The 27,982-nt window shown below is 42.0% G+C and overlaps 1 protein-coding gene across 3 annotated transcripts; it reads right to left on the bottom strand.

Annotated features, from left to right (window-relative positions):
• METRNL (meteorin like, glial cell differentiation regulator) lies at positions 1-27,982 on the bottom strand. Of its 3 annotated transcripts, none has more exons than XM_067547697.1 (4): positions 27,881-27,982; positions 19,723-20,111; positions 1,690-1,749; positions 1-928 (listed from the first exon to the last, which is right to left on the bottom strand). In XM_067547697.1, exons 2-4 carry the CDS (start codon positions 20,033-20,035, stop codon positions 612-614), a joined length of 690 nt encoding a protein of 229 aa, XP_067403798.1. In that variant the 5' UTR covers positions 20,036-20,111; positions 27,881-27,982; the 3' UTR covers positions 1-611. The 3 variants fall into 3 exon arrangements, with proteins under 3 accessions (XP_067403798.1, XP_067403799.1, XP_067403797.1); XM_067547698.1 differs by having other exon boundaries at positions 27,951-27,968; XM_067547696.1 differs by lacking the exon at positions 27,881-27,982 and adding an exon at positions 27,154-27,781.

Here is a 27,982-nt window from a genome sequence, read left to right as displayed (position 1 = left end):
TCAAATCCAGGGACCTTTATTTCTCTGGAATGGAAACTATTCGCTAGCCTGAATGAAAAATTGCAGGTGGCGATTGTACATTCTTTCAAATAAAAAAAGGTGAATTTGGCTCCATAAATTTCTGTCATAAGAAACATCTTCAAATTGTACACCAAGCTTTTTACAAAGCATCAATGTTAAAGATGATTTTACCGTGTTCTATCACATTTTCGACCATTTATACAGAATACACCATACCAAATGCTACATCAGCTTAAGACATTTTAAAACATTAGTATTAAAAAGATACAAAGGCAGGTTGGTTTTCATTGGGTTGTTTTTTTAAGACATTGGAGTTTTCAGTTTGCTTGTTTTCCTAAGGAAGTTGCTAAAAAAATATAATAACTTAGTTCATAGGGACAAGATTGGTTAAAAATCCAGCCTTGGTTGCTTGGCAGCCTTCTGAACTCGTACCTCTGTTGCTTCCATGGACACGTTCCGTGTGGCTTTCACTCTGCACACCAGATTTCTCCCTGCTTTCAGTTAATTATCGTTTTGTTCAGAGTGTTCACTGGGGCCAGGAATTAGTCCCAGCCAAGCGCTAAGAGCAATTTTCAGCCAAATAGGGGGCGTCAGTCTGGGCCAATTTCACATGGGTTTAGCCCTTTGTCCTTTGCCTCTTTGTACATCCGTTGGAAGTCCTTAAAACGAGGGGCACAGCCTAACCTGGCCTCCCCAAATTGCATGTGTCCCATGAAGAGGAAGTCTCCATCTCCTGGTCTCACCCCACATTCCAGTGGAGTCTTTATTTGTCCCCGCCAGCTCCCGCTTTCCTCTGTGGGCTGAAAGACTTTGCTCTTCTGCCTGTAGAGTTTGTTTGCGTTGACATCTATTACAGATTCTTGCTGCTCTGCCTCATTTCTTACATCTCGGATGGAACCTCTGACAACTGGGACACAAACAAAATAAAGGGAGAGTTACATGAAATTGCTTTGGGAGGCTTGGATCCAAGTTCAGCCCTGATGTAAGGCGGAATCAGTGATGATACATCACCTCTGAATGTGACCCAATAAGCTCAAATGACTAAGAGTGATATTTATAATCTCTGCAGCACATCTCCAAGACTAAACAGGCCCAATTGCTTCTGTTATTTTAAATTCAAACATGAGAAAGTTGCATTAAAAATAGTAACGTAATAATCACAAGAAAAAAGTTATATCACAGTCAAAAGCGTGTTCAGAATATTCATGTTTCTCTGTGTCAATACAGTTTGTTTGTTGCAGCCATTATCAGTACTAGCTGAACACTAACTTCCCCCTTCAGAAATCGGACAAGAAAACAGCTTTGGTCTTTTGTTAGTGGCCCATTTTAGGACAACAAGGGAAAAATCCCTACCGCATGCCCCCCCAAAACTTCTGAACTTCTACCTCTATTATTGTTGCTAGGTCCCTCTTTGTCCTCTATAGAAAGAGGTAGCCAAGTACAATGTCTTTAATTGAGGCCCTTCATATCTCCGCCCATAAAAACGTTCTCTCTCTGTTCTCTGTGTGTCCCTTGCACACACTTTGTTTACAGACACTGGTGAAAGTTCCCTGTTTGTTTCAATTTGGTGTTTAAATTTAATAATTGTTTCTGGAGGTTTCTGTAGCCAAATCCAGCAGACATCATCATAAGGAGGAGAAGGAGCAGCAGCAGAGAAGAAAAACTCACCAAAATCACTAGTGCAGACAGCCAAGAGGACTTCTGTATCACTACAGGGACGGCAGGGAGCTAGAAAGAAAGGGAGCAGAGATAATGAGAGACTGGAAGACAAATTGCAGGATTGTTTTTGTTAGTAAACAAGTGGCTTGCATTCAAAATGACTAAATACTCAGGGTCCAGTCCCCCAAGGGGCTGAGAATCCCCAGCAACACACTGAAGCCGGTGGGAACTGACCCTGCTCTGCGCCTTGCAAGGTCAGACCTTTAAGATTAATGTATATCCCAGGAGAAATTTTCAAGAGACTCACTATATAGTGTTATACTATATATAACATGCCTACACACTTAAAGAGGGTTTACATAATACATATAAATGTGTGGATGCAATGTATTATGGGTATGTTTATCGTGTGATCCACTGTAGAGTTCAAAACCCTTGTTAAAGCTTTCAAAATCAAATTGGATTTAAATTCTTAGGGCAAAACTTCTTTTCTATAAATTCATATAAGCGTAGTTGAGCTACTTCTCAAGCCATTTAGTCTAACAACGTATAAAAAAATCCAATTTATTCGGGCGGGGAGGAGGAAGGAGCGTATGTTTGAGGACATCAAGACAGAATGGAAACTTAAGACCGTATCTGTTAAAACTCAAGCAGCACAAAGACCATTTCCTGTACTGCTGGAAATATCGGCGTATCTACACTAATCTAATCAATGCAAGAATGTGGCTCCCCTTTGTACTCAGCCAGCTATTTCTGAAGAGAAGGTACTGTAGTCGCAGTACAGATGTTTCTCTAATACCCTGTTGAGTGAAGGAATTTGCTTACTATCAGGATCTCTACGCTATCTAGCAATACTAATGAACTCTGTTCACTGAAGGCTTGAGGATTATAGCACACTCCTCTTGCCTGATGTTATTTTAAGGTTGCACTTGAATATCTATAAGAAAAGTGAAAAAATATCAACTGTGCTATTCTCCCTGGATTATTATGACTGCTACTACAGCTAGATGGAGATCACACAATGGGAACAAAGGCTAAAGTGTTCATGCAAAGTTTAGTTGGGGAGACAATCCAAGATTAAGACAAATGAAAGTCACTCAAAAACATTATCTGAAACACTTAGTAAGCAAATTTGCCAACTTTCAACCATGATGGCAAATTCATCCATTGCACTAAAAGGTACATTTAGACAAATGTAAACAAAGCTCCCTGGCTTAGCTAATTTCTCAAATGCTTAACTTTTATCCTTCTTATTTTAGACAGCATGATCTTTCTTCAACATAAGACACAGCAAATCTGTCTTATATTTTCCAAGGTTCCATCAAAGCAGTGATCCAAAGAGAATAATTACTATTACCAGTCAGATGATTAATACATAGTGTAATACACGGCTTAAATCAGATTAACTGGAACACAAAATGCACATTTCTGGGCAGAAGAGATTTGAAGGAATAACTCAAATAGGTTGTGCAATTCTTGAAAAAGCTACAGACTAAGAATAGGCAAAGTGGTTTTGATAAAATAGCCACTGACCTGAACCTTCACCCAAAGACATAAACCAAATAGAACTTCTGAGGATTAAATTAAAAAACAAAACAAACAACCCTTTCCTTTACCCGGCATTTTTGTGCTATTTCATACCATTCCACTTTTTGGTGAAGTTTGGAAGCCCTGTACCCAACTCAGCCAAAACCAAGAACTAGTTGAAGTCTCACAAGAAAGTTTGAATGGGAGATTTCTAGCCCAATTTCTAGACTAAAGTTATTTTGATTAGTATCCAGACCAAACTTCCAAACCTTCCGATAGCTTGCAAAACTAACATAGGCCAATTCAGCAAAGCACTCATGCATGTACTTTAACTCCATTGATTTTAATGGGACTTAAGCAAGTCCTTACATTAAGCACATGCTTAAGTGTTGTGCTGAATTGGGGCCGTAGCAGACTGTGTATTGACAAAGTTAGGGAGTCCAGACTAAAAAATTATTTTATTTTATTAGGTTTTACAAAACCTAATACTGGAAAAGCTGTGATTTTTTTTTAAAATGTCAGTGAAAACAGCTCTCTGTTTAGATCCAGCTCTCTCTCTGTAGCTCTTACAAAGCCAAACAAAATAACAGCACATGAGAACAACCAGACCATTTTAGTTAAACAACAGCATTAGACATGAAAAACAAACGATAGTTTAAACGTTCTTTCCATTTGAATAATCTAATAGTAGTAGTACAGGTAAGGATATTTGTTTATTTGAAATATGAAACCAGATCCCTAGAACAGTGGGATCTCAGAAGCCAGAATGCTAAAGAGAGTGGACACCATATTGACTCCTCCTCCTTTCAAATTCTCAGTCAAAATGGGGGTGCTTAGTATGCCTCCCACTAAACTATGACTCAAAATTCTCTTCCAGCTCCAAGCTGACTCATAGTGGTTTGGTGGTTCAGCACTCCTGGTAGCATCCCCATGGTGACAACAGAAAGCATATTACAGAACAACTCCCTACCACCCTTTTGTCACTTGAATTCAAACCACAGCATACCGAGAGTGCAATGAGTGTGTGTCCGACGGGGGGGATAGACACTGATCCTTGCTGAGGCCAACTGACCATAAAAAGGCAGAATACATTCAGAGTCATTAAAATGGAAACTTCAATTTCATACTGTCTCATGAAGAGTAAGAAATCCCAGAGAGAGTCAATATCTGGCTTTTTAAAACCATAAACATGTACAGGTATAACATGTACAATGTATTAAATCAGTGTTGAATTACACACATTTCAGTATTAAACATCTGATACAGGCTTTTGGATGGGCTATATGTTTTCTCCATCCAAGGCCAGAATGCTATGCATACCCTGGCCCCATCCTACAATGCGAAGAACATATTTACTAAAACCAAAAATGTAAAAACAAACACTTATTTTGTCCCAGGAGAATTAGGATGCTGATACAAGTCATTTTATGGAGAAACTGCACAGCTATTAGAGAAGAGTGTCAAAATCACAGCAGGACAACATTCTCCCCACACTCCATCCCCTGCTTGCTGAATCAGCTTTATGGCTTACTAGGTTCTCTCAATTTCAACACTGAGCTATCAGAACTAGAGACAAAAGACACCCCCAACTTTAACCAGCTTGATTTTTTGAAACTCAATAATTCAACAAGCCTTAATTCATGCAGCAGAAGACCCCCCCCCCCAAAAAAACCCAACATTTTATTAGTTCCCTCCAAAGCCCAGATGCCTGTAACTCAACTATAGCGCTTGTGGCATAATGCCTGCATTGTGCATGTCGGCTGCCAAATCTACTGGGAATTTCTCTGATGGATTTTGACAGAATCCTGACCTGAAGTAACCGGAGGTAGCCTCCCCAACCAGTGCCTCTGAAGGCCTCTCTCTTCAATTCACTGCAGAAGGGGATGTAATTACATCATTCCTCACAAGCTAGCAGTCATGTCCCAGCTGCTTTGAGCGATTTGCCCTCTGAACCTGATGTTACTGAGGAGGACATGGTGATACTAACAATAGACTGCACTTGTTGGCCAGCAGACTCGTTGAACCTGTCTCTCTGTCCTTCCCATGGGAAGGACGGGTGGGAGGTAAGAATAGAGAGGGGTAAAGAGAGAGACTGCTGATAAACCGCAAATGTAGGTGATCACTGCTCAAAGAGCTTCCCAACAGCATGTGCTGGAAAGGAAGTAAATATGAATGGGTTTGGAAGAGATCTGATTTGACACGGAACAGATTCAAGTGCGATTTTAATGCAGCATCTTGTAATAAAGAACTGGTGTTCCCACCATCTAGGGAACCAAAGAGTCAGGGGCAGGTGCTGGAGAACAACCTAGATGAGTCCCCAGAGCCAGCTTTTGGGACCTGCCAAGCCCACAGTTGAGGCTGCCCCACTTCCCCTGATGTGTAGCACAGTTCCAAAATGCATATCGAAATAAATAAGCTGCTGCTGCTACCTGAAATTGAGGGAGATAGGGATTTCATCTCAGCATGTAATCTCTCCTGAACACTCCCTCCAGAATCCTGGCCCTTCAGAACACATACAACCCCTGTTACCTACAATAATGTACTGTAAGCTTAATAAGTAACTATCCTCAACAATCTCAACTCTCCCATGCCTTGCACCTTAACTCATTATTTACACCTGGGCAAAGTAGGTGTCATTGCTACCAGATCAGAAACTCTGCTTCAAATCCATTCGACACAGGTGCAAATAACTGCACAAGGGGCAAAGCAGAGGACTATCAGACTCAGCATCAGGAATTTCCAAACCACCATGAATAAACACACTTGTGTTTTTGTCCAACCTGGCAGCTTTAAACATCTTGCCCAGGCCAGGTGTCCAGTAGCAAAGAATTCCAACTTCTCATGAGACCTCCCTTCAACAGGCCCAAGATGCCTCATTTACTGCGTCGGACAGATGCCATCCCTCAGCTCTATTACTGTCAGTAGGCTGAGTGTTGAAATTGACAAGAACCCTGCTGGTGGAGAGCACGCAGAAGTAGAAAGAAGTAGGCAGAAGTAGAAAGGCTTAATGCAAAGTGTTTACAGAAAACCACTTTACCAAGGAATATCCTTTGGTTTAATCAAGAAGTAGGAGTGCGTGTCTGTGGTGCAGTGGGGGGGCAATAGTGGTTTGTTTGTACAGTACTTCCTATTCGCCATAGAAGATACCATTCTCTCACATTACAACCCTTCAAAGGATTATTTATAAATCTGATGAACACTAGCTTTAAACTTTAAAACCCATTGGGGGGAACCCAAGCTTGGCTGAAGCTCTCATCCCCTCCTAACTAAATATACACCCCTCAGAAAACTATGGAACTAACCTAACACTTACTGCCATCACACTGATCACTCTCCCTCTGTGTGAATAGCCCATTTTCTCACCCTGTGTCTGTCTGGTTTTTGGGGAGGGCCTCGTCTTTGTGAAGTGCCTAGCACAATGGGAGCCCCATTTTTTGTCAGTCCTTAGGCGCTACCACAATAAGCAGGATTCCTAATAATAATAATGAGTAGGCAAGCTCAACCCAGGAAAATCAGTGGCACAGCTGACCCCCTTTTTGGCAGTCTCGGCAGACAGGCCAAGGATTAAAGGGGCCCTAGAGACTGAACTGTCCTCAGACTTCTAGACGTGTTCCTTCCAGGTAAGGGTTAGTGCAGCACAGGCAATCCTGCACAGCAGCAACACGCACTGGTCTTATTATTCCCACAGTCTTCGGTGGGAAGTTAATTAGCATCATTAAGCAAGGCCATACTGAACAGACCAGGTAACCTCAGAGGGAGATATAAATGGCAGCCCAGAACAAAGGTCATAAGTGAGGATACTAAACACTATGCCTTCCTTCTAGAGCTGGCCCATGATAATCTAGTATATGGCACACATGGTAAATCAATAAACCAATGGTTGGGGCCTCAATCTTGTCAATCATGAGATTCAAACATACATAGAGTCTACAAATGAGTCTTTTGCTGAAGCTTTTGGGTTATGATCCCAGAATTGTCCACACAAAGGCATCAGTGCCAAAAAACCAAAATAAGACTAGATCTAGTCTTGCATTAACAGAATGAAAATGAGGTCACTTGTCTGGCTGTACTTTTATTGTTACAGAAGATAAGGTTAAAAAAAGTCAGCTCTAGTTCCCTGGCTTAACTCTCTTTGAATGTTCAGTTCAACACACACAAATCTGTAAGCCTTAGGCAGGGACTGGGACTATGGTATTTAATTTTCCAAGAGTAATTTAACCTGCAAATACGTTTAATGAAATTCAGACTTTCATATGCTGTGTCATGGATTGTGCCCAAAGGCCTGAGTTAATTCCACTTCCTTCCCTGTAAAGAGAGAAGGGAAGGAGGGCACAATCTAAACCTTATTGTTGGAGACACGATGACCTCCGCACTCTGAGAAACATAAAATCCATGTGAGCTCCTAAATCAGAATTTATCTTTCAATATAAACTTCTTCCAAGAAAGCATTAAAGTACTAAATACCGAAGAAGCAGGTTTACATACACAGTTCCTGATTAAGGGATTTAGTGTTAGATGAGCCCAGTTTTTAAACATCATTTTCAAAATGAAACTTCACTTAGTAGAAACAACGATGGATCTTCTGTACTGTTTATTTTTAAAACTGGCAAGCTAACCTCATTCTGCTGTTCATAGCCACAGCGCACACACCATTAAAACAGATTAAAGGCCAGCTAGATATACAAACATGCATTTATTTAGAAAACACAGAACAACTTTTATTCAAGCAGCATTATGTAGGACTAAATTGCACCTTCAGGCTCAGCCCGGAGCAAGGGGCTGTACACATATGCATGCACACTCTCTCTCTCATGCATGCACATAGCCAACAGGGAAGGAGGGTAGAGCCAAAACTGAACTCATTCCCTGTTCCTCTGTGCCCATCTATTCCCAGGGGAAGCCTCCAAAGAGCAGGGGCTGTGCTGGTGCGCCAGCCACAGCCCCAGAGGTGGGACTTTATGGCCTCAGCCAGGCTGACTACAACAGGGGCATCAAGTGAGGAGTTAATTCAGATCAGCGCTCTTGTGCCTCAGCCATTGCACCACCACCATTTCTGTAATTCCTATAAACCGGTCTGCAATGAGCCCTCTGGAGCAGAATTGGCTGCACATAATGAATAATTTTCTGTGCTTAAAATTCACTTGTGCAGACTGAATTTTCAGCTAAATCTCTTCTGCACTGTTCCTATCCTGGAGGGCAGGACTTAGACACTTAAAAAAAATAACCTAAACACTATTTTGTTTTATTTTGCTGTAGTGGCAAATCTTTGACGACAGCTATTTCTCTGTTTCCTTTTCCCACCTCCCCCCCATTAAAAAATGAACCAAGCTGGTGGGAATTGTTGCTTCTGTATGTACACAAGACACTGCTATGAAGCCATAAAAAATAATGTGCTTATTTATCTCACATTTCATGCCTCTCCACTCCCTTGTACGTAGCAGCTGCCTCCTTGCAAAGGCATTATCTCCATACAAGTGACGTAGAGCAGCCCCGGAGTCTATCAAGCGAATGGACAGGGCGTGTAGCTTTTACTAGTCAAATACTTGCCTGAGGTCTAATGAACCAAAGAGGGGGTGCTCTCCCCCCCAGTGAGCCCAGCTAGTCTTCCAGCTGCTGGAAAAGTCTAGGACTTCTACAGAGTGTTCCCCCTGGATCCAAATGAACAATTCCATCTTTCATTAGCCTTTGGCTAATAAGAATCTGAGAAATTTGAAGCTCCTCCATCTTTTAGCTGCTGGAAGGGAAAAGGAACATTCTGCCCATAGCATAGCATCCAGTTTTCCTTCCTCCTTTCCCATAACAAGCTCCACTACAACCTTTACCTTTTTTAAGCAGCAGAATGTGATATGGACACAAATCTTGTCTGTCCACAAATAACTGAACAGCAACTGTGAAACTGACCAGAGTATTAACTTTGCTCTTCTTTGCTGCATAAAATAGCCATGCTCAGTAGCAGAGGTATTGGAGCAGTCTATCTGCAAACTCAGGAAGACAACTCTGATTGGGTTCACATTCACAGTTATCTTTATCATCAGAAGGACTGGAAAGCTTATTTTAAAACAAGATTAAATTCAGCAGAAATTGATGACTCAGCCACTCCGCTCCCAACACCTACTTATCAGGGAAGGTTTCCTTCTTGGTAGTAGCAAGAGGTTTCGGTTTCCATGAATAATGTGCTAACTACAGGCTGAGGGGAACATAAAATTATGCGTAAGGTTTTGGTTTTTTTTTTAAATCGTTTCAGGTAAAAAAATAAAGACATCTTCATGTGGGAAGTCAGTCTAAAATTGACAGGATACGACTAAGGCTTAGTCTACATTAAAAGATATATAAGCATAATTACATTGGCCAGGGGTGTGAAAAAAGCCACAGCTCTGAGTAACACACCTATGCCAACAATACCCCCAGAGTAAATGCTGATATGTCTATGGAAGAGGGCTTTTTTTTGGTCAATATATCTAATGCTGTTTCGGGGGGGAAAGCTGGGGGGGTTGTTGCTACACCAACAGAAAAACTCCATCTGTCAAACTGCATCTGCATAGACTGCCAGCATAGCTACACGCATATAGGCACTGTAGGGTAAACGCACCCAGATAGGTTGCCCATTTCTTACTCTTGTGTTAATGAAACTATACGGTAAGTCAGATGTTCTGCTCTAGTTTCAGAGCTTTCTCATTGCTCTCTAGTATCAGTACAATAAAAACTAGAGAGCTGGTACCTATTAACACAATTTGGATGCATGCCAGGAATTTTTCAATCAGCCTCCTGCCTTCCCATAAGCAGTATGGATCTGAGTGGAATGGAATTAATTGATAAGTAGCTGGTTAAAATTAAACCTGAAAGGGAGGTAGTGAAAGATCAAAGATTAAGTGAGCCTTAAAAAAAAAAAAGTCATAAGAGCCCTTCCTAGTCCTATTTCTAGCAATGTTCTCTGTCAGGGAGAACTCTGAGGTCTGTGATTGGAATTAAAAAAAAAAAAAAATCTAATTTTTAAGCCATTTTCTGAAAAATCACTTCTCCTGATGGACACACTTATTTTCCCCTTCAAAGTTACATGCTCATTTCTGATTGCTGGGCTGGACAGATTCACACACTGGACAACACCACAGGATTCTTCTTTGTAATGAGACTGTGCTTCTGTGCCGCATGAGCTAGTCTTGGAGGCATTTACACTTGTGCAAAATGGGTGTAAACAGACACCATTCTGATTTGGCAGAGTTGTACAGTCAGACTGCATAAGTGACTCTGGAAGGGTTAAGACAGCAAAAGCTGGTCCCTAAATAAAGTCCAAGTATTTGTGCTACATTGTATGTTTTGTGTTTACTGAAAATAATACAGCAGATTAATGCTAAAGAGATTTTCTATACTGCAATCTATTCAAATCAGGTCCCCACACGTAAAACCTGGCTCACATTTTGGTAGTAACAGAGTTCCCTACTCTTCCAGAGAGGGGGGAAATGCAATCCCCCTTCCCCCTAAGCCAGTCCTTTCTTTTACTACAGCCTCAGGAATTAGCAAACTAAACAGTTTTGCAGAGCAAGCAAGGAGCATGATTAAAGACTGTCAAGCAACTCTGCTGGATTGCAAATCTGTTTGTGGGGCTATCTTCTGCTCTACATAAGGGTCAGAGCAAATAGAACCCCAGCCGCCTGGATAATACACCTGATTGCTTATTGGTTTTGACTGCCCACTGAGTTGAGAAATAAGTGAAGTGCATTCATGGTGAGTCTAGCAAAAATACGCTATTTTCTTCTAGCCTCTCCCCTGCAGCTGTGTATTTATCATTACAACTTTATTGTCATCTCCTCTGCTCACTGAAGAAGCAGACTGGCTTGTGCAGGCAACATCAAAGGGCAGCCACAGCTGTATACTATACTTGGAGTACAGGGAGTAAAGGAGAAAGGGGATCCAGTACAAAATTCCCCATATATTACTCAGGAACCATGAAGACAGATTGGGGTGAAGATTTTTATTTATGGGACTTTATTAATAAAAAATGTTACACAAACGTCCTTTTTGAAACCCAGGGTCTCCCCTCTAAAGTTTTAAAGGTGGAACGGTGCTGGTGTCAACATTTTCTATCTTTCACTCAGATCCCTGCAAGCCTTCTCTCCCAATCCCCAGTTTAAATTATTTAAGATTGTATATATTACCCCACTTTGGGGATACACAGAGATCAGTTCTCAGCAAGGGGTCACCTTTCCCGCACTAATATTAAGGGAGAAACTCTACAATCTGCGCATTCAACCTCGCCATCCTGCAAACTACTGCATATTTGGCCCAAATTTCCTGAGTCACATGAATGATTCAAACAGGTTTCTAGCTCCTCAAATTTAATCATATTGTAGCTTCCCTGCTTAGATGAGCATGTACCTTACAACGGCCAATCAAGCCAAATTAGGTGCTTACCAACAACAGCAGCTTCACTGCAGCTCACACTAAATACACCACCTTTCAATTTTGTATTTATTTATTTATTTTTAAAGCATGTGGTATTGGATTTTGCTTTGTTCTTTAGCCATTAATTTGCATCTGGCTCGATCTTATCTTTTAGGCATAGGTAACACAAACTAGCTTTATTTAAGAGCATGTCTGTAAAGGGGATGAGCAAAGCGAAGAAAGCACAAGAACCTATTACCCTTATCTGAAAATCTGCCTCAAAAGCCTCACAGCTGGAGGTAGCTGGAGGTAGCTCACTCTCAAGCAATTGTTCCTGGGCGTAGCCTTGGTTTGGCTTGAAAAGCGGCTTTATTTGTTTGAAAAACCCATTATGCAATCAACAAATGAAAACTAGCTGGTGAAGTGCTATAAAACATGTTCCACTGCTCTGTATGGACACAAATGGACCACAGCAAGTGTTTTTTTTCCCCTGGCAAAACTTAATCCCAAAAAGACAGAGAATTTTTTTAAATGCTTCTATTCTGAGGATTATTTAGTAAAAATTAATAGATCTGACAAACATGATTCTAGGAAAGAAGAAATAATAAAAATAAAATAAATTATGGATTTATAGTAATGAATGCTTTGAAATTTGAATGATTCCTCACTGGAATTAATCCTGTGCAGAGATCTGGAAAATACCACCAAAGAATTTGGTTGCTAACATAGTGAATTTCAGAATATGTATCTATTGAACCTATTATGGTAACTTCATAAGCTTCTGATGTTCACTCAAAATTAAAGAGCAGTCCTTATAACCTTCCTCACCAACAGGTTCTCACTGACAACCATGACACAGAAGGCAGGACCTGTAAAGTGGACAGATCACTGAGCTTTTAGCTAAAAATGGTCTGGGAGCCCTTCTCATTTCCACAACCTCTTTCACCAATATAGCCAATAAGCACACACTGTGGATGGGAAAGTAATCCAATGCCAATGCTCTGATCCCACAGATTCGTATGCATGTGATAAATTCCATCTTGAAGTTACTCACATGCCTCAGTGTTTGCAGGATTAAGGCCCAACAGAGCAGTGTTGCTTCACAGTCAACTGCTAGGCAGTGAACAATGCACAATGCACCTGCCCTTTTAGACTGTGAGAATCAGTCACATGGTCCGCTCAAATGCAGACCAGAGTAGGGCGCTGCAGTAGTAGCCAAGGCATTAGAATGACAACTGAAGGCTATTAGCATTTTAATAATGCTGGGGTGGAAGGGTGACCCACTTCTAGCACCTTGTACTCCCTATAGTGCTCAAGGGAGGCTCAGAAGTCATAAAAATACCTGACTGGAAGTTAAGAAAGCTTCCAAATATTTGCATTGTACCAACATTTACTACCAACTTAGTTACTTGAGCAAGTGAATTAACAGCATACAGGAAGTAGCAGGATATTGTTCTCAGTTAGAAAACTGAATATGGAACATTTGAGCGTTGCGCCTCGGTTATCTATAAACATTCTCAGCTAGCTACTAGGCATTAATAAAGGAAACTTACAAAATGGGTAGCAGAATCTGCATTATAATGGATAGATTTAATCAAGATAAAGGGATATTTCTGTTAAAGTTTGACTTCGCTAGCACAGAGCAACTCACGAAGTATTTTCAATTAATTCCAGCCATCAATTTATAAGAACATAACATACAAACATAAGAACGACCATACCGGGTCACACCAATTGTCCATCTAGCCAAGTATCCTGTCTTCCGTCAGTGGCCAATGCCAGATGCTTCAGAAAGAATGAACAGAACCGGGCAATTATTGAGTGATCCATCCCCCGTTGTCCAGTCCTGGCATCTGGCAGCCAGAGGCTTAGGGAAACCCAGAGCATGGGGTCACATCCCTGACTATCTTGGCTAGTAGCCATTGGTAGAATAATGGCTAACTTCCATGAACTTATTTAATTCTTTTTTGATCCAAGTTATTCTTTTGGCCTTCACAACATTCCCTGGCAATGAGTTCCACTGGTTGACTGTGTGTTGTGTGAAGTAGTACTTCCTTTCGTTAGTTTTAAACTGACAGTCTATTAATTTCATTGGGTAACCCTCATGGTTCTTGTGTCAGATGAAGTGGTAAACACTTCCTTATTCAAGTTTGACTATACAGCTGACATTAATCTAGATACCAATACTTTGAGTGAGGTGCTTCTCAACATAAGTAAGTGAATCCAAACCTGGTCCTTCCTCAGAAGCTGTAATATGTTATTGTAATGTCTTACTTTGGATTAGTTTATTAAAAACCAGAGTCCTGAGAAGCAAAATGTCCTAAGTAGACATCCATGCTTTTACAAACTGAATGTATTATATAGTTATGGAAGAAAACTTAGTTCAGGTCTACACTTAAAAACATTCAGTCAGCATAGCTATGTCAGTCAGTCAGTCGGGGGGAGGTGAGAGGGGGGTGGGAAAGGGAGGGAGTCCTATGCCTAACTGACACAGGAGTGCAAGTAAAAGCCCTAATGTAGAGGTAGCTGTAACAGTCACAAAAATCCTTCTGCTGCATCTCCTTTAGGAGGCTTTGTCAGTATAGCGATACTGGAAAACCCTTACTAATGTAAACAAGACCTGAGTATTTTATTCTAGGGCTATCGGTGTAAGTGCAAACATTAACAGAATTTCTTTTAATAACCCAAGCAAACAAGATTTCTCCTGCTTCTCAAAGGCCATAGGCCAGAATGTCACAGTGCATCAATTCTGCAGTTGAGTAAGCAACCTTCTAAGAACATAGGGCTTGATCCAAAGCCCATTGAAGTTAATGGAGGGACTCCCATTGACTTAACTGAGCTTTGGATCAGACTCAAAGTTTCCAGTCTAAAATGGATGAAAATTCAGAGTCCAAATTGTGTATATCTAGGGGCTCAAGGCAGCAAGGCTGCTTCGTGGCCAATTGTTGGCAAGCAAAAAATGCATAATATAGCTGCCCCTTTAGACTAGGAGAATCAGCAATACTCCCAGCTACCACTGTGTGTGTAACTAAGGTCGCCCAACTTTAACAAACTACATAAGGGCCAATGTAGCCTGTCCTGGACATAGCTAATTTGCATCAAATGGAGGCAATTGTTGTAGCTAGCCGCCCCTTTAATATTAGGTACAACCTGCAGAGACTATGGATCCCATCAGTGTATAGTGATCCAGCCGCATCTAAACTATGGCCTCTCAAACTCAAACTGGAGCACAGCATTGTCGGACCTGTAATTTCTGTAGACTGCATCCACATATTACAGATGATTGTGAGATGCATTGTTTAATAAGATTAGCATGGGACTTTTTTAGTCAAATTAGGGCTAGTCTACACTTAAAACTTACAGCAACACAGCTGTATTGTGTGCTGCTGCAAGAACGCTTGTGTAGCCATGCTATGTTGACAGGAGAGAGCTCTCCTGCCGATATAGTACCAGACACGTAAGAGCTTATGCTGGGAAAATTTACATTGCTCAGGTTCCCCCCACTCACACCTCTGAGCAACAAAAATTTTATGGGCATACCGTATTTCCCCATGTATAAGACGCACCCTTTTTTGAAAAATTTGGGGTCTAAAAACTGGGTGCGTCTTATACAGTGGTTGTAGATTTTTTTTACTTGCATTTATGATGAATAAAACTTGAGTTCAATAACTTTATGTAATACATTTTTTTTCAAATTTCGGGCCCCAAAATTAAGGTGCGTCTTATACATGGGGAAATACGGGTAAGTGCTAGTGTAGACAAGGCCTAAAATACTCGGGTGGCCAATCTTGGAAAACTGTTTTCCTCACTAGAAATGTGGACTCAAATTCATCCCCAGTGTAAATGCACTAAAGTCAGGTAGATATACACCATGGATGCATTTGACCTCTCTTCTGCTATTTTTTCCCATTAGTTAAAAGCACTATGGCATTTTTACAAGTGGTCACATGACAGAAATCACTGAAACAGTAAACTCCATGCTAATCGCCCAGTATTGAATTACTGTAATCTGGATTACAACATGTCTCTGTAGAACATGGATTTTCTACAGCTCTCTAGAGCAGTCATAGAGAATGTGATGAATGAAGCTACAGGTATTTGCAGATTTACTGCCAAAGAAAGAGTTAAACCCAGAGATTTAGGAAATCTTAAAGCACAATGGTTTTTGACTGCTCTAAGCATATTAAGAAGTCTCTTCAGAATCTTTATTTTTCACTGCATTATTCGCTAAATTCCAATTAAATGAAAAAGAATTATTGTAAACTAATAAAACTCTAGATCTTCTAATTAAAACACTGGCACCCTGCCAAGCACTGCTGATTTATTGATACACACTGCAATGTCAGGATTCTGGGGGCACAACAGGTCACTAAAGTATTAAACAGATAGATGACTTGGGCTCTTTAATCAGAGCTGGGATGGCAGGTTAGGAAGAGAGAATACATTCAAAGGGCAGAGTACAAGAATATCACCAGGAGCCAAAGCACTATGTAGGGAAACAGTGCACAGAAATTTTAGACTACTTGACTGCATTAAATATTCTAGCTTGAGGAATGGAAAGTGCTGGATAACTGCACCCCTCATCTGAGTGTCATGCAAGTCTTTTTTGTTTTGTTATTGTTCTTAATCTTCTAAAATACACTTTAGTTTAGTGCACCTGAAAGTGCAGGACTAACAGCACTGGCTGGGTCCAGGAAATGGACAAGTTTCTCCTGTACAGTTCTGTCAACGTATCTCAGCCTCGATCTGCAACAGCATCTCTTCAAGTAGGCCTCCAACTATGTTGAACTCTGTCAGACTGTGACTAGTGGAAGATCAGATTCATGTCTCTATTCGCAACAGTTGCACAATCAGAATCCAAGCAAGTGCCAAAGTAACAAGGAGTCCTTTTAGCTAGAATCAGGCCCTCAAATCTGGCTTTCAATATATGTAAGGTAAAGGTTTGCTCTAGCCTGGGCCTTTTTTCTCAGTTAAAGAAACAGTTGAGAAAATCAACTGATTGCAAACTTATCTTCCAGATTAACAGAAACCTAACATGCAATCAAGTGAGCAAAGCATTCAATCAGTGATTTTAAAGGAAAACAGAATCATCTACAGAAGAATGGCTGGTCCAGGATCTGACAGGATGCCCAGAACATATTGATCTATTTCAGGGTAGGCAGCTACTTATTTGGCAGTTCCACCAGACATATAGAAATTCACAGAAATTAATCAAGTTAATTTGACTGTTGGCAGGAACCACACATGGGGAAACATGACAAGAATGCCTCCTGGAATTAAGGGTTCCAAAACCAGGCAACAGCAATAATTTAAAATATAATTTGAAGAGCCCTTGAGTTTGATCTGAAGATTTTGTTGCTGGATTATCACTAAGGAAAAAAGTTCTTCCAAATCAGACAGATATTTTATGGCCCATTGGATGCATGCACTACTTATCACATACTTAGTATATTTTTCTGGAAAACAGCACGAATTCAACCAGCGGCAAGAACAATTAAAGAAGCAGTCATCTTAGAAGTGTGATTCAATATCCTTATCAAAGGAAAAGAATATGACCAGATATAGTCACAAGTTTGGCTTCTGGAAAACTCACGATGAGATCAGCTGCCTCCTCCAAAATGTCTCCAAGATTTTAACAAACAAAATATTTTTATTAAGAACTAATAGCACTAGCATTGCTAATTAAAAAAAAAAAAAAAGGAGCAGTTTATGCCATTAGCATATTTGGTCCTGATCCTGCAGTTTACAACATGTGGGTGAAGTACTACGCACACAGGAAGCCCTATTGACTTCACACAGATTCAACAGTCTGCTAGTGAATTGTAAATGGCAGGATCAGGGCAAATATTTTGCATGTTCTAACTTTGCCTACATGAAAAATTAACCTTTTCTTTTCTTTTCTCTAAAAAGCAAAAGCTCTTTAAAAGCATAAAATGCATCAAGGGATTTGTTACAACTTTGATTATATCGCCCCTCCCCCTATAAAGACAGAAAAATTCTCAGATCCTGTGGTTTTCAAACACCAGATTTAAAAACTATTTAGAAAATTAATGTTTTCCATAGAGGGATTTTACTATGAAGTTAACATATGCTGTTTTCAGTATATCAGTCTTTGCAGAAATGATCTTAATGGAAACAGCTCCTCTGTGTATATTTAAGTGACGTCATTTGTATCACTTTTAGCAATCAAGACTCACTAAATAATTCTCTGTAGACACAATGAATCCTAGACATCCAGCTATAAAATTGCACAAGTAGCATAATGAAATAAAGCGACTTTATTAATTATGCTTTTAACTTTTTGGTTTTAATGGCAAATGCGCCACCTATCAGTTATTGTGGGTATTGCATCAGTTATCATGAATACAGTCCTAAACTAACAGCTGTATTCAGAGATACTATATATAAACTATCATACAAATACTAGAATTACTTAGCAGCATAGAAAGTATTTACACAAAAAAGGAGGAATCTTTTTCTTAAGGAGGGTTTTTTAAATCTATTTGGCAAAATCATTGCAGAAATAAATTATATAGGTGGTTAAGAAATATGGAGAATAAGAAAATGCAAGATCATCAGCTGTGCCACCACTTGTTAAGTGGTGTCCTTCACTGGGAGCACACCACCAGTGTCTTAGAATCTGTATAGACGACTTTTGCTCTCTGGGTTGAGTAAATTTAAGATGTGAGATTTAACTTGTAGAGCCCTAAATGACTTGAGTCCTGCCTACTTAGGAGACACTACTCTTTTCCTGTGATACTGCCACAGCTCAGATCAGTTTAAAAGAGAAGGGGCCACTGGCAGGGTGTTCCCCAGAGGTCTTAACTTTAGAACATATTGCCTCAATTGGTACAAAATAACCTACAACAGCTGTCCTCCAGGGCACACTGCAAATCTCATTCCGTTTTAGAAAGACAGAGAGCTGCAATGGATGGTCTGGGTGGACAAGAAATACAGGACTGAGTCCTAGTCCTATGCCTGTAACAGCATTATAAAAGGTGTTAAAGTGCCCCACCATCTCACTGTGATTAGCTCCCTGCAAATATAAAGACAAAAGGTCCAGCTCCAACAGAGGAAGGAGCACCGCACCCCTTATTAAAACAAAGAGTAATTAGCTGTTTGCAGTGTTGTTGTAGCCCTGTTGGTCCCAGGATATTAGAGAGAAAAGGTGAGTGAGGTAATATCTTTTATTGGACCAACTTCTGTTGGTGAAAGACAAGCTTCAAGTGCTCTGTGTAAACTTGAAAACTTGTCTTTCACCAACAGAACTTGGTCCAATAAAAGGTATCACCTCACCCACTGTCTCTTTCTAAGAGTAATTAGGTCAGCGAGTAGGAATACCTGCAGAGAGAAGAGAAAACAAAACTAAACAAAACCAAAGGCATTTCTTCTTGTTAAAATGTTTGCTATTCAAAACAGGCAGTGGGGTCTTAAAATGATAAAAGCTGGGAAATAGCGGTAAGCAAGAACACTGGAGCCTGATTCTCTTCTGATTTACATTGGCTTTAAATGGGTGTAACTTCATTGACTTCAAAGAAGTCTGAAAAAAACAAAAATAAAACCCTTATACTTCACCAAGAGCAAGTCTTTGGCAGGTTCAACCTTGGTGGTATGGTTGGCTAGCGGCTAGAATTTCCAGTTTTACCACTATGGCCTGGTGTACATTTAAAATTTAGATCAACCTTGTTACGTCACTCAGGGTGTGAAAAATTCACACACCCTGAGAGCCGTAGTTAAGCTGACCTAACCCTGGGCGTAGAGGCAGCTAGGTTGGAATTCTTCCTTCGGCCCAGTTACCATTGCTAATCAGAGAGGTGGGTTAAACTACAGTGATGGAAAAAACCCTTCAGCCACTGTAGAAAGCATCTGTGCTAACGTGGCAGCACATCAGCTGTGCCACTGTAGTGCCCGCAGTGTAGAATCAGTCACTCTGTATTGTTCTGGGTCAGTTCTTCGGAATTCAATCCATGTTACTAGCTTCCACCCAAACTATTCTTTTACATAAAGGCTTGTTTATTAGCATGCCCTAAAAATAGGTGAAATTCAATTCCTGATGCATTCCCCGCTTATTCACTTTACCACCCATTATGTATCCAATACAGTGTATGAAAATGCAGCCAATTGCTCAAAACTCACCAGACACTGTGTGCAAATCAGATGCTGTCCTCTTGTTTAGCAATTCATATTGGAATCCTGTAATTTTCCGGCTAATGTCTTGCTGAGGGGTAGCCTCAATAAAGAGGCCCCCCTGATCATAGCCAAAGCAATACACTTTATGGGGGCTGCGATCTCCATCTTGGACCAGAAGTTTCAGTTCTCCAGTTTTTTCCAAATAAATATTTGCTCCTGTGGAGTCCTTGAAAAGCTTTATGCAAACAGTCAAATGTTTGTAAGAGGAAGATAATGTATTGGGTCGCAGATTGACTATGAGCGCTCCTGTGGGATACATCCATTCTATTGATCCTTCAGAACAGCGGAGGTAGACCTGTTCCACATCCTTCTTGTGAGACTCATGAGTTAAGCCACTAGGGATAGAGAGAATAGGGAAGTTAGATGAGGAACAGAACTATTTAAATATTGTTCATAATCTCAGAGAACAGGCAAGTCAACAAAACTCTTTATGGCATTACTGAACACTACGAGTCTGACCCATATCATCTTGCAAGATCGAGACTGTGAAATGTGTTGATACTTTGGGATGGACTTTAAAGCAGCTCCAGAAAAACCCAGAAGTTAAACTACAATTCAAAATGAATTCAGAATTAAACCTTAACCTTTTCCAGTGCCTATGCAAAAAACACCCCACAATAAGCACTGCAGCAGAATATAGTGACATCTGAAAGAAGATAGACAAAAGTGACATAAAAAGGAGAACCTAGAGTTAATTTTCAGTGAAAGGTAAAGAATGGGCTTGTACCTGACTTGCGAATAGGCAAAGCCTAAACTGTCTGATCTGAGGAGCCTCCAATGCCTGAATGAGGCCTAAACTCAGGACAGCCCTAAAAGATATCTACCATATGTTATTGACGTATAGTCATTTGGTATTACTGGATATAGTGCACAATCCTGCAAACCCGTACTCATATGAATAATCTAAAGGGTTTGCAAGATATGGCCCATAATACACAGTAAATCTCCAAATTCTTCAGCATTTAAAATGGTTGTGAAGGAAGTGTGGCCTAGTGGGTAAAGCACTAGACTGGTAGTCAGAAAATGTGGGTTCTAAGCCCAGCCCTGCTACTAACTTGCTATGTAGCTATGGGCAAGTCACTTCAACGCAATGCCTTTGTTTCCCCTCCCACACTTTGGGTGTCTCATCTCAAGCTCAGAGATTGCCTCTCACTCTGTGTTAAGCAGCCTACAAGCACAATGGGCCTCTGAGATTCGACTCTAATAGAAATGATGAAAGTTTGCAGTGAGGTTTAAGAACAAAAGCCATCACCTATGTTTAATAATGTTTATTCTAAGGCAGTACTGTGTAGGCAGAAAAATACAGTGTACAATTCCGAAGATGCAAGATCATGAAACATAGTGAAGATCTGGTATTGAAAAATAAAGTGTAAGAGTGTCAACTTCCCTCAAGCTCCCTCCTTGAAAGTCTCAAAAAAATGAATTTCTACAGCACATTCCATTAGAGAACCTCAAGAGTACTTTACAAACATTAAGTAATTAAGCCTCACTACATCTCCATTTTATAGATGTGTAAACTGAGGCACAGACAGGTTCAGTCCAAAGTCACATGGGAAGTCTGTGGCAGAGTCAGACACAGAACCCATTTAAACACAGCATGAATTATGAACGTGAAATTCTGGTCTCTCAACACATCTCCCCTTTCCCTCCACTTCTTCAGTATATTTAGGTGCAAAACAAATGATGCTGGATTTAAATTCAGTCAGTATTTAGACAAGTTACGAGAAGCCATGTGTAAAAAAGGAAAAAAAAACAAAAAAAACAAACCAACATATGGTTTGCATTTACTGTTGATGTGACTCATTATTGTTAGTGTCAATGTAACCCACTTGATAGAGGTTACATGAGAAAGCTCAGAAAAACTCAGTTTTAATAATACTGTCTGCAAACATGCGCTTTTGAATAATCTTGAAAGCCAAATCAAGAGCACAAAGGATGGGGGAAAGCGACCAGGTCCTGACCTTTATTCTCTTGCTCTCAGGCACACGGTAGTACTTGACATATTCCAGGAACAGAAGTTTCAATGGAATATCTCATATTGACTGCCTATTTACATCTTGTCCACAAAAGTCAATTTTTCTATATAGTTTGTGTGTGAGGACACTCAGTCAAAATCCGAAACAAAGAAAGTAATCTTTTATTTCTTCGGAATCAGTGAATAAAGTGTCCTAAAATAATGCTGGGGGGAAGGGGCGTGGTGAAATTCACCCCTGGGCAGAAGACATATGCATTACATAGATACACCACATAAGCCCTCAAAAATAAGACGTAAGTGATGCACAGGACTTGTGCTGATCCTCGGCACAGGGGTGAATTTCACCCCAGAAGGATACTGCTAAAACACATGGGGAAAGGTGAGGGGCAGAACAGGGAGCTCAAAACACAATATAACTGCTGCTGCAGGTGATCCTGATCTCAAGGCTGAATTTTTGCATGGCAAAAAATATATACATTCATCAGTTGTTCAACGGAATGAGGATGGATTCCAAAATTCTCTCATGAAGCCCATTATATCCCACAGGCATCAAAGTGATGCGATTAAACAGATACAGTGAGTACAGGCAGTAGGGACGGTCTGCTCTCAGGCACCTGGCATTGGACACTGCTGGAAGACAGGATACCGAGCTAGATGGATCATTGGTCTGACCCAGTATGGTTGTTCTTATTTATAGGTACCTGCTGTATACATCAAGCACTATTCTATTGGATGACTCAGAAATTGAGCAGATTTCAAAACTTTAGGTAAACCTGCAGAAAATTAAAGACTTAGTCCAAATGAAATGGAACTTTTATAATACTGCCATCTATCACCAGACTGGAAGTTGGTTCAATTTCATTTTTACTCCCCAGTACCCAGAAATAAACTGGCCCACATGCACATAATGCAGAGGTCATAAAAGCTATTTTTAAGTGAACTTGAGTGAACTTAAGTTAACTTTATTTTTAAATATACGACAGAGAGATGTCAGTTGTTTTATGGCTATATTGATGAATAAGGCACTTTCCCCCCAGCCCCACGTTGTACTGTTTGTTGTAGGAGTAGGCCCTAGTAAACAGTACTTCCTCCTACAGATCCCAAGAGACATATGTTGATCCACTGCACTTGTCTACCTGATGTTCAGCCTTTCTGGAGTCTCAAGAGGCCACATAACTGCATGTCTTGGAAGAGCCACTACTGCCATTTGTGAAGTCAATTATTATATATGACAACGCAACAGGCAGTGTTTATAAGATAAGAATGTGTCTGCCTTAACAGTGGGGAAAATGGTTATAATAAGAGCACTTAGTTCTTATGCAACAATCTTCACCTGTAGCTATCAAAGCACTTTTAAAAACGAGGGAAAACAACACTATCCCCATTTTACAGCTGGGTAAACAGATACCCAGAGTGGCAACGCAACTTGTCCAAGGCCATGTAGCCAGTCCATGACTCAGGTGTCCTTATTCCTAGAGCATATCTAAACAAACATTTACTTATTTACTGGCAAGCCCAGGTGTAAATCAACCCCACACAAGCCTGCCACATGCTGTCTCTGGGAAGAATGCTGCAGCGCACTAACTGTTCCCGAGTGTGCTTTGAAATACCCCGCTTTGAAATGGGAGCAGATCAAAGCACACTAGGAAACTGTTCGTGTGTGGCTGCAGACTTCATGCAGACACTTAGTGCACAGCAGGTTAGGGTGGGTAGATTTACTCCCCGGCTTGTCACAAACTGTTCATGTAGACAAGCCCCTGGTCTGAGTTAAAGACTATACTGGGGTTAAAGCAGTGCTTTTCACCCAAAGAAATGGGACATCTTTATAATAAGCAAAATAATTAAGAATACTGATTGGACCACACCACCGTGTGGTTTCTAGTTTCCTCAGGAGGTTGGGGTTCTCCATAAAGCCTTTTAAGACACTGCAAGATCTTGCTAAACATACTTGCAGTGTAAGTAATGAGATTGTACATTAAGGCCAATTTGCCAGGAAAAATTTGAGACAGTGAAAGAAATTGTGGCTGAGATTTTCAAAGCTGCCTGTTATATGGACCAGACAATTTTCATTAAGTTAATGGAAAATGGGTGTCCAAAAATTGAGTGGCTTTGAAAAACCGTGTGTGTGTGTATAATCTCACCAATTGGAAAAATACCTTCACATTTATTATACATCACTGACCTATCAGGTCTGTCTAACTGCAACTGGCAATATCCTATAACTAGTCGATAAGAGGAAGGCTGAACACCCAATGGCACTTAGACACCAAGATGATAAGCACCTTATGAATAGCTAAGGTAGACAGACAGCTATAAATACAACTAATTGATTGCAGAAAGCTATACTTTGCCCAAAGAATTCCTTCCTGACCCCAGGGAGCACTGGGCTGTGCCATTAAGCATGAGATTTGATTGCCTGTCTAAAAAAGTTATAGTATCTATTGATTAAGAAGCAAAAACACTTTTATGGATAGAGTGGATGACACACAAACAATACCCATAAGGTGACAATTAGATGACCATTGAAGGGTATCAGTCCTATAGTCACTACCTCTTTTCAGAAGATTTAAGAGGTCATCTTGAATCTATATGAATTGCCTTTTTCCTCACTCTAAGCCTCAAAATCATTTGCATTCTGAATATAGTAGAGACATGTGGCTCAATATGGGCGGTTCCACCTATTTTTAAAAAATCAGCCCTTCTTCTCTTGTGCAACTGGAAGGATCACCAAGGATGTGTCACTTCCTTGATAAGCAAAAATGGGGCTGACCTGGTGACAATGGGAAATTCCAAGCCTGGGTCACCAATTCAGCTCCAAACTCACAGTAGCAAAGAATGACTCACATTTCTTTCAACTATCCCCCTTTGGCTAGCACTCAGAAAACTGACTGGCTCAGGATAGAGTCATGTCCAGCCCTGCCTGGTCAGTGGGAGGGTCACCAGCTCAGATTTGGGGTGGGGGGGAAGAGGAGCCACAGTCCTAAAGAAAACAAACTGGATTTTCCTTTGTGTGTACATGACAGTGCCATCCATGCTCTAGGCCTGATTTATGCAAGTGATGAAGTAGAGATGACAGGCTCTGCCCCAAACTATAGAACTACAGAACGATGTGTGAAAAGCCATACTGTTAAGACACTTGCTATTGAAATTGACAAGAAACTGTAGGCTTTGGTTTGCCCCATATCTGTTGTACATTGCAAACACCCAACACCTCCCCCCCACTGGATTTACAGTTCAACATTTTACCAATTGCCAAGAGTCACCAGAAGCTCATGAATAATTGCCAACTGTATGCATATTTCAGATCGTACAGAATAATCTAGACCAAGTATATATAGCATAATAAATCCATATTTCACTGCTTTGAACTCTCTCCATTTCAAAATATCCTTCCATTCCAAGTTAAACTAAACTCTTATTTTAACCAATTCAGGTTAAACAAGCATAAAACAGTTAATCTAATACATTCATGCATTGGTACCCCATTAAAAATGGGTTTAACCAAACAGAAAACCAAATATATGCTGCATGTGTACTCAATTTTTGCAACAACTTTGACTGTGGATATAATTAGAGGTTTTTTAGATTATAAACAGTAGAAGAGGTTGCAAAACCATGAAGGCACATTCAACCTATTACAGAGGAATATTAAGTTTAGGAGCCAGGCACTTTGAGCATTCAAGAGGTTTCGCAACTAGGGAGATTAGAATAGTTGTGGCAGCCAAAGAACAGTGAGCTAGAATCTGCCCTCAATGACGCTGTTGTAAATCCAGAGCTACTCCACTGAAGTTACTCCAGCAGTGTAACTAAGATCACAATCTGGCCCAATAGCTTTATATATCAGTTTGATAAAGCAGTGAGTTCCATAAGAAGAATGAAATCTGAATTCAGCTAGGTAAACTATTAATGAGAACACACAAAGAGCCTGATTCTCCTCTCACTTACGCCAGTGTAACTCCATTGACTTTAGCAGAGTTATTCCTGATTTCCACCAAAGTTAGTGGAGAATTGGGCCTAAAATCTTTATCCTATTACAAACTATCCAAGTGCTTTGAAATAAATGTGAAGAATAAAGAAGGTAACCACCACCAATTAAAACAAAAAAGCTGAGGTCAGACAATTCCTTAATTGCCTCTCTCCGGTATAGCACACACTGTCAACTTTCATCATAAAAAGGATTTTGCAGGTGTATTGCCTTACAAGAAAGTTAATGCCAAGTGTAGGAGGTCACCAGACAGGAGTTACAAAACGGGTTATTTGGGTGTTAGGTTGCACAGATGTGGAAGGTGCTGTGGTCAGAAGAAATATCCGACCTGGGCCTGCTAAAGCTACCTCCCCCTTTTCTCCCCATGGCACATTTCTTTGGTAATGGGGATAGTTACTTCTGGAATGTTAATCAACCCCCTTCCCTCTATCGCGCCCCACTGCCTCTTGAAAACAAGGAAAGAAAAATCAGACAGACCAGAAGAGGGGAAAGATGTTTGCTGCAGCCAAATCCAAATTTCAAACACACACACACACATCTGGGCCAGCTCCTTCCTCCTCCCTTATTCAGGGGCAAAACTCTCACTGAGGGCAATGGATGAAGGATCGGGGCCCCTAACGCCGCCGTCGATTTCACCCAAGGCTAGGGAGAGAAGCTCTCTTCGGCAGCTGAGACAGTGACTGGGGACATTAAACCCCCTCGTCTATCTCCACCGCATCTGATCGAGACCTTCGTGCCTTTTAGTTTCAATATTAAACGGCTGACAACGCACAGATCTTCCCGGTCAGAGGGGGTGGGGTCCGAGAGGAGAACCCCCGAAGGAATGCCACCCTCGTCCTCTCCCTTCTGCCGCCGTGAACCAGGGGCAGGGCCGCTGAAACCCGACCGTTACCCGGGGGCCAGACACTGGACGGGCGAGGAGGGGAGGCAAGCCCGCCAACGCCGGGGGCAGTCGGTTAAACGTCTGCCCTCCCGCGCCCCGGCCGCGACCGCAGGGGGCAGGCGGGGCAGCGACACCGCCAACGCGAGAGGGGGGAGGGGACGGGGGGCAGCGCTGACAGGGAAACGCCGCTCGCCATCAGGCCGTCCCGGTTCTCTCCGTCAGCGGCGGGGGTGAGAGAGTGGGGAAAACACAACCCATCACAGGCGGATCCCATCGCGGGGGGGGGGGGGGGGGTAAATCGGCAACTGACTCGGGGCTACCCACGCGTGACGGGTTCAATCCGACTGAAAAAGCGAGGCGCCCCCGAGCTGCCCGGCCACCAACGGCCGCCCGCGGCGCCTTCACTTCAGAAGCGGAGCCGAAGGGGGGCAGACTCGGCGCGGCCGCTCCGGCTGGGGCGCGGGCGGGACATGCCCGGCTGCGGTGCGGGACATGCCGCAAAGGGCCGGCGGGGCCGGGTCGCTCTCGCTTTACCTCCCCTTCCAGTTGCACAGGTCGCTGGAGTACTGCGCGCCGGCCCCTCGGCACAGCAGCAGCGGCAGCAGCAGCGGCAGCAGCCGCCCGGGCGCCGGAGCGCTCAGCATGGTCCCTCGGCGCAGCCCCTCGGCGCTGGCTCTGGGGAGGTGCGCGGCGGCGGAGGGCAGGAATCACGCGGCGTGTGCGAGGAGGCTGCGCTACATGGCGGGGCCGGGGGGCGGCTTGCATGGGCGGCCTGCCACGGGGAAGCGCAGACGCCGGCAGAGCCGCTACCCCATGCCCATCGCGGCAAGCGGCTACTCCACTCCCCGCTCGCTTCTTCCACTCTGAAATTTCTCCCCCCAGCTCCCTCCAGACTCCCAGCTGAGGGGCGGGGAGCGGCCCTGCCTCCCGGAGCCACCCACAAAACTCGGCTCCTCCTGAACCGGGGCCGGTTGCTGCCGTCAAGAGCTAGCAAAACCCGGCAGACCGGATCCTGATCCGGATTCGGATGGCTCCTTTTGCTGGCTCTCCCTTTTGAGGCCTGGCCGCACGTGAGCTGAACTGGTCTATTCCGATCCTCACCGTGTGGCAGCGGGACCCCAGGGCTACAGTTTGTTCCGTTCCGAGCAGGACACATGCCAGGCAACTAGCCCCACTCACCCTCTTGTTGAAAAGCCACGGGACAAAGAGCAGTCACTTCAAAGGTACCAACAAGTAATTACAAAAATAAGTGATGCTTCACCTTCAAATCTCTCTAATTCTGCTCTTGCTGATCTCTTCCCTCCTCTCCACTCAGATCCACCAGCACAAACCTGCTTGCCCCCTTTTTCCTCTTTTGCCCATT

Source organism: Emydura macquarii, unplaced genomic scaffold, assembly GCF_026122565.2.
Source record: "Emydura macquarii macquarii isolate MOO-44397 ecotype Brisbane River unplaced genomic scaffold, CSIRO-AGI_Emac_v2 contig_1230, whole genome shotgun sequence".
NCBI lineage: Eukaryota > Metazoa > Chordata > Testudines > Chelidae > Emydura > Emydura macquarii.
Note: the sequence above shows the minus strand (reverse complement) of the source record. Positions and strands in the feature narration are given on the sequence as shown.

Coding starts and splice junctions, on each gene's coding strand:
- METRNL (XM_067547696.1), bottom strand. CDS start 27,263: ATGCTGAGCGCTCCGGCGCCCGGGCGGCTGCTGCCGCTGCTGCTGCCG. Junction 20,112..27,153: donor CTGTGCAACTGGAAGGGGAG/GTAAAGCGAGAG, acceptor CTCTATCCCTAG/TGGCTTAACTCATGAGTCTC. Junction 929..1,689: donor TGTCTGCACTAGTGATTTTG/GTGAGTTTTTCT, acceptor TTTGTGTCCCAG/TTGTCAGAGGTTCCATCCGA.